Below are 8,748 nucleotides of genomic sequence, written 5' to 3' on the forward strand. Positions count from 1 at the left end.
ACACCCAAGCCCACCTGCTTCTCTTAGCCATGTCTGACCGGGGACTCCACACGCCCTTCCCAGCAGGCACCTGTGCTGCAGCCCCCCAGGTCCCTCTCCATGCAGCAGCGGAAACGACCCTGGTAAACTGCAGGTGTGTGGTCACACACATTAAGCCTGCTTAAAACCCAGCTGCCTCTCGGGCCCGTGCTGTGGGCACAGCGGGTACAGCCTCTGCCCACGGTGCCAGCATCCCCCATGGTTAGATCCACGTCCTGGGTGCTCCACTTCTCACCCAGCTGCCTGCCACTACCTCTGGGGAAGCAGCAGAGGACGGCCCTACTTAGACGGGAGACCCAGAAGAAGCTCCTTGCTGCTGGTTCTGGTTTGACCCAGCCTTAGCCTCGAACCAGCAAATCGAAGGCCTTTCTCTGACCTCCCCTACACTCCCCCACCTCACACACAACTCTGCCGTTCAACTAAAACGCCTTGACCCTGACTTTCCCAGCACACCTGCCGAAGGCCACCAGCGTGCTGGGAACAGCCTTTTTCATTCCTTGTATCCGTCTCCCCCCCAGGGGCAGGCTCACACCCCTGAGTATAAGCCTGCCCAACAGGGCCTGGCCTCCCTGCTTCCTGCAGGGTGGGATCCCGCTCCCACCCTGGGCAGGGTGTCAGAGCTTGGCCCCGGGGGAAGCCCTCAGCCGAGAACAAGCTGGGAGGGCAGGCCCCATCCAGCTGGCAAGCTGCTCTCGGGGGTGTGTCCTGTGGGCTTGACTTTGGCCACCTGTGGGTGATGGACCTTGCCCAGAAGGGCCAGCGCTCCACCTGGGTGGGCTACCCAGTGGCCCGCCTGGAGAGGGGCTCCTTCCTCACTTAGATGTCTGGCCCAGGTCAGGACGCGGAGGGTCAGAAACCGAGGGGGCAGTGCAGTGACGGACAGGACAAGGTTTATTGGGGTCCTGGACACACGGGGCGAGGCGGAGGTTTGCGAGGGGGAAGGTAGGGCAGCACACCCTGGCCAAGCACCCCCTTCTCTTTGGGGTGGGGAGGGACACGGAGACAGACAAACCAACAGAAAGGCAGTGAAGGACCTGGGAGGGCAGGGCCGCCAGCTCCCGGTGACTCACTCCGGGAGACGGGGAGCAGGGCCCACCCTCTACCCACTACAGAAAAGGGGGTGTCTGCCCTTCCCACGCTAGGGAGGTGGCACAGGCCACCGCCGTATCCGGTCTTTTCAAGGGGCAGCTGTGTGTGTCCGGGTCAGTCTGTCTACAGGGCAGGGTAGGGGTCGGCCCAGCCTATCCCAGCCTAATCTAGTGTCGGGTGAAGGAGAGTCATGGCCGTGCACTCCGCACTGGGGGTGGGAGAAGTAGGGGCAGAGGGCATCTACCCTGGTCCTCTAGGCTCAGCAAACGGAAAGGGGAAAAGGAAGATTTGGGCTGTACCCATTTTCTGGGGCGTGGGGACAGCGACTCAGCTCGGTCCGTGGGAGCTCCCAGGGAGTGGGTGCTGGGGCACGGTTGTTGAATGATGGCCCTTGGTCGTAGTGTGTGTGGGAGGGCCCTGTCCGGGGCTGCGCCGGTCTCTGGGGCCTCCCAGACCTGGCTCCCACCCAGGTCCAGCATCTGAGGTCTCTGCAGACTCCGGGCGCGCCCATCCGGCGTGTCCTTGGACCCCCAGCCAAGGAGCCACTCTCGGTGTTCGTCCTCAGCCTCGCCGGCTCGGGGTGGGGGTGCTGAACCCCCTCTTGGCGCGGGCCTGTCAATCCATGCCGCGGTGCAGTTTGAGGTGCCGGGAGAGGTTGCTGAGCGTGATGAAGCCCTTCCCGCAGACGTGGCAGGGGAAGGGGCGCTCGCTGCCGTGGAGCAGCCGGTGGCGCTTGAGGTAGCACTCGTGGCGGAAGAACTTGCCGCACTCGAGGCACGGGAAGGGCTTCTCGCCCGTGTGCACCAGCACGTGCCGCTCAAGGTCGCGCGGCGAGCGGAACAGCTTCTCGCACTCGGAGCACCCAAAGATCCTCTTGCTGCCCCCGCCGCGGCCCGAGCCAGAGGCGGGCTCCCCGGGCGCCGCGGGCTCGCCCTCCGGGGCCGCCTCCGCCCCGGCGCCGCCGCCCTGGCCGTGGCTGGCCCGCCGGTGCTCCTCCAGGGCGGCCAGCGCCGCGTAGAGCGCCCCGCAGTGACCGCAGCCGTAAGTGGCCGGGCCCGAATGCGCCTCCAGGTGCCCGGCCAGGGCCGCGGCCGACGCGAAGAAGGTGCCGCAGTCGCACTGGTACAGGGTGTCTTCGGACGGCTCGACCGCCGCCTCCGGGAGCCCCCCGAGCTCGGGCACGCCGCCCCGCTGGGGGCCCAGGGGCAGCCCGCCGTCCCTGGCCGGTGGTGGTGCGTCCCCTGCCGCTGCTGCAGCCCCGTCGCCGGCGCCCGAGGCCCAGGCCTGCACCGAGGGCGCGCCGGGCCCCTGCAGGTCGTGCGTCAGCTTGTGCCGCTCCAGCAGCGCGGGCGCGTTGAAGTCGCGCTCGCAGCGCGGACACTTGAAGGGCTTCACGTCGGTGTGCGCAGCCCAGTGGGCCGCCAGCTCCCGGCCCTGGTCGAAGCGCCGCGCGCAGGCCCCGCAAGCAAAGGGCGGCAAGGAGGCGGCGGCCGCAGCGGCAGCCTCCGCCAGCCCCCAGCTGGCCGCTCCCGCCCCTTCCAGGCCCTCCGCACCGCCGGCCGCCGCGCCCCCGCACACGGAGCAGGGTCCCACGTTGCAACAGACCGAGCAAGGCGCGCTCAGAGCAGGCAGGCCCGCGCCGGGCTGCAGCGGGGACGGCAGCACCCCGCGGTGCTGGCGCTTGAGGTGGCGACCCAGGCTGGAGCGCGAGGAAAAGCGGAGCTCGCAGACCAGGCAGCAGTAGGGCTTCTCGCCGGTGTGGACGACCTGGGGTGGGAGGAGGCGGAGGAGAAAGGGGGCAGGGAGGAGGAGGAGCAAGTGTGAGCCCCCAGCCCTGCCCAGGCGGCCCGCTTCTATCCGCTGTGGGCCCTGCGGGCGTTCTTCCAGAGCGCAACTCAGCTGGGTTGCCCGGGTCCTGCGATCACTCTCAGAGCGGCGGACCCAGCCCCGGCCAGGCCTGCGGGTGGTGCAGGAACCTGCGCACCGTGTACACTGCTGATTCAAAGGCTTGGAACAGCAGAGTGCTTGCAGGGCGGGGGTAGTGCGGAGGTTGGCCAGGCTGCACCACGGGCTGCCTCGCGCCACCGGGATCCGCTGCAGTGGCCCGCGCCTGGGCTTGGGGACTGTCCCTTCTGTTCCTGCCTTTATCCTCTCCACTGACACAGGGCCGGACTGCCTGGGGGCCTGGCACCTGCTCGCCGCGCTGCCCGAGATGTTCTTGGCGACCAAAGACCCCTGTCTGCCCAGAAATGTCTTTGGAAATCTTTCCCTGAATGGCTGCCCACCCCACTCCCATTCCCACATCTTAATTCCCCCGTTGGAGTAGGCATCTGACACAGAGGTGACACTGCTTGGGGGGCTGGCGTTGTGGTGTGGTAGGTTAAGCTGCTGCCTGCAATGCTGGCACCCCATTCGGACGCCCAGCTAGAGCCCTGGCCGCTGCACTTAGCGCCAAGTGTGAGAGCCAGGGAAGCCTGCATTTGGGAGTGAAGATCTCTGCTTCCCCCTGTCTTGCCTATGTTCCACCAATAATTACAGACGGGTTTCCTGTGCCACACTCTGCCTTCCTAAACACCCCTGCCCTGTATCTGCTGTCTCCCAGGTCAGCCCAAGGAACCTAAGTGCTTGAGAGACCCAGATTTTATTGATTGATCCCCCTTGGCAGCCCAAGGAAGACATTCAGTTGGGGACTGCTGAACCAAAGAACGCAGTGTGTTTGTGGAGAGCGCCATTCTTACAGCGGTGAGGGAGGGGACGACAAACCCGAGGAGGCAGGGTGGGAGCGGGAGATGCAAGCAGGCAGGGGTGACATTACAGGAGAGTTCTAAGTCCCGGGCTGAGACAGGGATGGGGGAGACAGGACTGGTGTGCGGGAGGAGCGGCGGTGGGCGCGCCCCAGGGAGGCACTCACCTGGTGGTGCAGCAGGCCCGTGGAGTCCCGGAAGCCCTTGGGGCAGGCGGAGCAGCGGTAGGGCCGCTCCCCGGTGTGCGAGCGCAGGTGGTTGGCCAGGTTGAAGCTGTGCTTGAAGCCCTTGCCACAGCGGGGACACGCGTGGGGCTTGAGCGCTGTGTGCCGTGCGAAGTGGCGCCGCAGGTCGGAGCGGTAGCGGAAGCTCTTGCCACATTCACTGCAGTGGAATGGGACCCGGGGGGCGGCGGGGGCCGGGGTGGAGGCCGGGCCGGGCACTGGGGGCGCTGGCAGCGGGGCGTCATCCATGGTGGCTGGGTGTGCAGTGGCACGCGGGGACTCTGTGAGAAGGAGAACAGGCTGGGCCCTGCACAGCCATCCCACTCGTCCAACAACTCAGCCACGCTGCCAGCCTTTTCCTCCTGCGAATGGTCCCCGTCCCAAGCGCCTCTCACTCTTGCCCAAGCCCCTTCCACTATTTCCTGAATCTTGAGTCCCTGGCTGAGCTCACATCCCGTCCACTCTAGACACTGGTGGCTTAGCAAACAGGACTTGGGGTCATCCTTGGGGTCATCCTCCCTAGAGCCCGCCACTCGCTGACACTGACAGTCCAGCGAATGACATTTAGGTTCCACCCTGCCTACTGCCCCGTCCACGTCCCAGTCCCTGCTCAGCAAATGGGAGGACAGGGCTTCGGACCCAGCAACCCCGCAGCCATCACCCAGGGACATTTTGTGCAAGTGGGTAAGATGGTAAATGGTGGCAGGGGGTGATGCCTCCGGGGGTCAGCGCATGGCCAAGAGCTGCGCGGCAGCTGCCCAGCGCGCCCTCCCCGCCGCCCGGCGTCCACAGTGCCTCTCTCCCCTTCCTCTGTCCTCCCTCAGGCCCGTCACCGTGGCTGCTCTGCCCTGGGCTCCCCAAGCCCTGGACCTGCCAGCTCTCCTGGGATTCTCCAAGTTCCCTGCAGGAAGCGACCCTCACCATGCCTCCCCCCACCTCCTCAGGGGGACCCCCAGCTAAGACCTCAGCTCTCGCACCTGGGCCTTCGGGACCCCCACAAAGCCTCAGGGAGGCTCCCTCCACCCCAGGCCCCGCCCAGCACGCTATGCCCCGCCCCTCGGTAACCCCGCCACTTGTCCCAAGCCCCGCCCCTCCGCGCTAGCTCCACCCACCCAGCCCAACCCCGCCCACCCACACCAGCACCGCGCCAACAAAGCCCCGCCCCTCCTTGCCAGGCCCCGCCCGGCGAGGCCCCGCCCCGCCCCCCGAGCCTCCCCCACCGCAGTGAGCCCGGGACCAGGCCTCGGGAGCCGGCCTTCGTGCCCCTCCCCCTGTCCCTGGGAGGTACCGCCCCCGGGGGCCCCGGCCGCCCGGATGCCAGAGTCCACCTCGCTCGGGCGGAGCGCCGGTCCTGGAGCCCCTGCGCGGCCCCGGGAGGCCGGAGAAGGCGGTCGGCTTTCCTCTTTAATTACTTACACCTCCCTCTGGGCGCCGACATTTTGGGCAGCGGGGGCAGCGTCACTTCCACCCGGGGGGCCCCTCGACTTCCGCCTCCCCCGACTCCCCCCTTTTCCCGCCCTCTTGCTCCCCTGCCCACCCCCGCCCCTTGGCCCAGCCCTGGAGCTTGGAGAAGCCGGGCTGCTGCCATCTTGGGTGAGGGCAAAGAGAAGGGCGGGGCTCAGGGCACCCGCGGCGCCATGCCAACTGAGGGCAGCAGGGTCAGCGCGCGGCGTCGGCCCGTCGCGGGTGACGCTAGCGGGTGCTGGCTTAGTCGAGGGAAGGTACGAGTCCCCGTCCGCAGCCGCGCTCTCATTCCTGAGGCGTGGGATTACATCAGGAGAAAGGAGGATTCGAACAGCGTCGAGCGGGATCGAGATAAGACCAGGCACCATGTTAACACTCGGCCCTTCAGGCGACCAAGAAGCCGGCCAGGCGCCATGTTCGTTACGGGCAACGAGCTGCCATTTTCTCGCCTCTCCTCCTGCTGTTCCGATGCTCGGGTCTCCCGGCTGGGTGCTTTGTGACAAAAATAATGATAATAATAAAAACGTGTGGACGCGTTCGGCGATGCGGGGGGGCTGCTCCGCAGTGCGGGAGACCGGGGCAGCAGGTGCACGGGCTCGCTCCGCGCGCGGCCCTGCGGTCCTTAGGACCCAGCGAGGCCCCTTTGTTCCCCGCAGGCGCGCGACCCGCGTGGGGGGAGCGGAGGCCCCGCGTCCCCGCCCCTTCCCACGCGTCGGCCCCGTCGCCCCCCGCACGCTCTCGAGCGAGCCAGGCGACATGCAAATGAGGTACCCGGGAGGCGGGGGGCCCGGCGGGGGAGGGGGCCAGGCCGCGGGCGCGCTCCCGGGAGTGCGCCCCCTCCCCCGACACCTGTTCTCCGTGCGCGCGCGTGCGGAGCCGGCCCTGGGCGCGCGCACGGGCGCGCGGACCCCCTTGCCCGCAGCCCCCCGGCGGTCGCGGCGCCGCTCATTGGCCGTCGCCCCCGCAGGGCCCGCCCCGCGCCTCCCGGGGCCGCGACCAGCTCTCCGCGTGCGCGAGGGTGGCGGGGAGAGGGGCCCCGCTGTCGCCTCCTGATGGAGGGGTGGGCCACGCTTCTTCCTGCAAAGGGGTGCGGGGTCAGCAGCAGCACCTGCTCCCCGCGGCACGTGCGCTCCCGCCCCTCCCCGCTTCCGCTGGCGCCTCGCGCTCCCAGGACCCCAGTGGACACTGGAACCTGGGGGTGGTGGCCATGAAACGCGCACTGCGCACCAGGTGATGTGCTGGGGTGTTTAAGTGCCGTCTCATTTGATGTCCACTGCCATCCCCCCCCCCCCCAGCCAAAGAAAAAGCCAGGGGCGTACCTATTCCACAGAGAAGGAAAACTGCTCAGTCCCCAGTGCCGGTGACCAGTGGGGTCCAGGGCCTGGGGCCGCCGACCCGGCTACTCCGCACAGCTGCCCACTGCCCTGGCTCCCCCCGGTGCACTTTATGTCCGGCGATTTGGTAGAACAGAGTCGTCTGCCTCTGCCTGCCCCCAAGCAAAAGGCTTAGCTGTGGCTTGGAGGCCACTCTTCGTCCATAGCCCCGTCCCCACTGGAGCCAGTTGGGGTTTGTTGAGGTTGTCGGGGGCTCTTGGCTTGGCCTGCATCCTCCCTTCCTGGAGGGTTTCCTTTCTGGTTCATGTTGACCTTGACCATCTAGAGGAAGGTCAGTTAGGGAGGCGTGGGGGCAAAGGGCGGCACTGGGGCAGCAGACTAGGAAACCGTCTTGTTCTGTCCTGATCAGCGTGACGTGGAGCTGCCTCAGTGGGTGCCGGGTCGGCCCACCCGGAGATGGGGACAGTTGGGGGACACCCGGACACTCGAGACAGTCCCAGCCCTGACACTGCCCCTCTCTCTCCATAGCCAGCTCCAGTGTGTAGACCCAAGCCCCCCACTGCTCCATGGACACCCCCAGCCCAGACCCGTTGCCTTCGCCTTTGCCTGGAGAGGAAGAGAGACCGCTGGCCTTGCCGCCTGCAGCTCCCGGAGGCCCAGCTCCCGCGGGGGGCACCTCCTCCCGCCGGGCGCTCAAGGCCTCTGGTCCACGCAGGCGGGGTCGCCGCTCCAAGGCAGGGCGGGAGCCGGCGGGGCCGGGGGCCACAGCAGGGGACCTGCTGCTGATCGATGATCAGGGGGTGCCCTACACGGTCTCCGAAGGGTCTGCGTCGGGCGGGCCCGAGGGCTCAGGCCCCAGGAAGGCGCCGCACCTGTGCCTCGTGTGCCTGCGGGCCTTCCCCTACCTCTCCGACTTGGAGCGCCACAGCATTTCGCACTCGGAGCTGAAGCCGCACGCCTGCAAGGCCTGCGGTAAGACCTTCAAGCGGTCCAGCCACCTGCGGCGCCACTGCAACATCCACGCCGGCCTGCGGCCCTTCCGCTGCCCACTCTGCCCGCGTCGCTTCCGCGAGGCGGGCGAGCTGGCGCACCACCACCGCGTGCACTCCGGGGAGCGCCCCTATCAGTGCCCCGTCTGCCGACTGCGCTTCACCGAGGCCAACACGCTGAGGCGCCATGCCAAACGCAAGCACCCCGAGGGCTTGGGCGCGCCCCTCTGTCCCCCGGACCCAGGGTCCGAGCCGCCGTGGGACGACGAGGGCATCCCCGCCACCGCAGGGGCCGAGGGGGAGGAGGAAGAGCAGGGCGAGGAGGAGGAGGTGGGAGGGCAGCAGCCGGCCTGACCCGCGTCCCCGGCCCCCGCGCCCCAGGCCAGACTCAGAGCTGGCGCTCCAGCGGGTGCTGGGCCTGGGCAAGGAGGCCAGGGCACACTTCCGGGAGAGGGCGGAGGGCGGACACCGAAACTTCTGGATCCTGCTGCCGTCTGTCGCGGTGCCCCGGACTAGGAGGCGCTCAGTGGCCAGCATGGAGGAAACACACCCTGGCTCCAGGCTTCCTGCGTGTGCGCACTCGCGGACGCACGTGGGGTGGCGGTAACCTCCTCTCCTCCCCGTTATTCTTCCGTGGCGACACTGCCCTGCCGGAGTGCCTGGGGTGGGAGAAGACCCCCACCCACGCGCGTCACGCGCGTCATTAGGTGCCAATCACCAAAGAACTAGCGCCGAGGAAGCCTTCACTCGTCCGCCGCCGTCTCCGGGAGACCCCAGGGTACCCCCCGAATAAATATGCAATCGAAGTGAAACCTTGGAGACCCTTCTATGCAGACGCCCTCCACACTCGCAGAGGTTTTATCTT

General features: G+C 67.8%; 2 protein-coding genes across 3 annotated transcripts; one reads left to right on the forward strand and one right to left on the reverse strand.

Annotated features, from left to right (window-relative positions):
• Nucleotides 1–1,660: 1,660 nt before the first annotated feature.
• FIZ1 (FLT3 interacting zinc finger 1) lies at nt 1,661–4,371 on the reverse strand. The gene is made up of 2 exons (XM_058674299.1): nt 4,040–4,371; nt 1,661–2,895 (listed from the first exon to the last, which is right to left on the reverse strand). The coding sequence occupies exons 1-2, from the start codon at nt 4,343–4,345 to the stop codon at nt 1,744–1,746; spliced, it is 1,458 nt and encodes a 485-aa protein (XP_058530282.1). The 5' UTR covers nt 4,346–4,371; the 3' UTR covers nt 1,661–1,743.
• A 1,743-nt stretch (nt 4,372–6,114) lies between these two features.
• Nucleotides 6,115–8,457, forward strand: ZNF524 (zinc finger protein 524). Of its 2 annotated transcripts, none has more exons than XM_058674297.1 (2): nt 6,115–6,327; nt 7,423–8,453. In XM_058674297.1, exon 2 carries the CDS (start codon nt 7,461–7,463, stop codon nt 8,235–8,237), a length of 777 nt encoding a protein of 258 aa, XP_058530280.1. In that variant the 5' UTR covers nt 6,115–6,327; nt 7,423–7,460; the 3' UTR covers nt 8,238–8,453. The 2 variants fall into 2 exon arrangements, with proteins under 2 accessions (XP_058530280.1, XP_058530281.1); XM_058674298.1 differs by lacking the exon at nt 6,115–6,327 and adding an exon at nt 6,472–6,790 and having other exon boundaries at nt 7,423–8,457.
• Nucleotides 8,458–8,748: the final 291 nt, after the last annotated feature.

Source organism: Ochotona princeps, chromosome 16 (genome assembly GCF_030435755.1).
Source record: "Ochotona princeps isolate mOchPri1 chromosome 16, mOchPri1.hap1, whole genome shotgun sequence".
In the NCBI taxonomy this organism is placed as follows: domain Eukaryota; kingdom Metazoa; phylum Chordata; class Mammalia; order Lagomorpha; family Ochotonidae; genus Ochotona; species Ochotona princeps.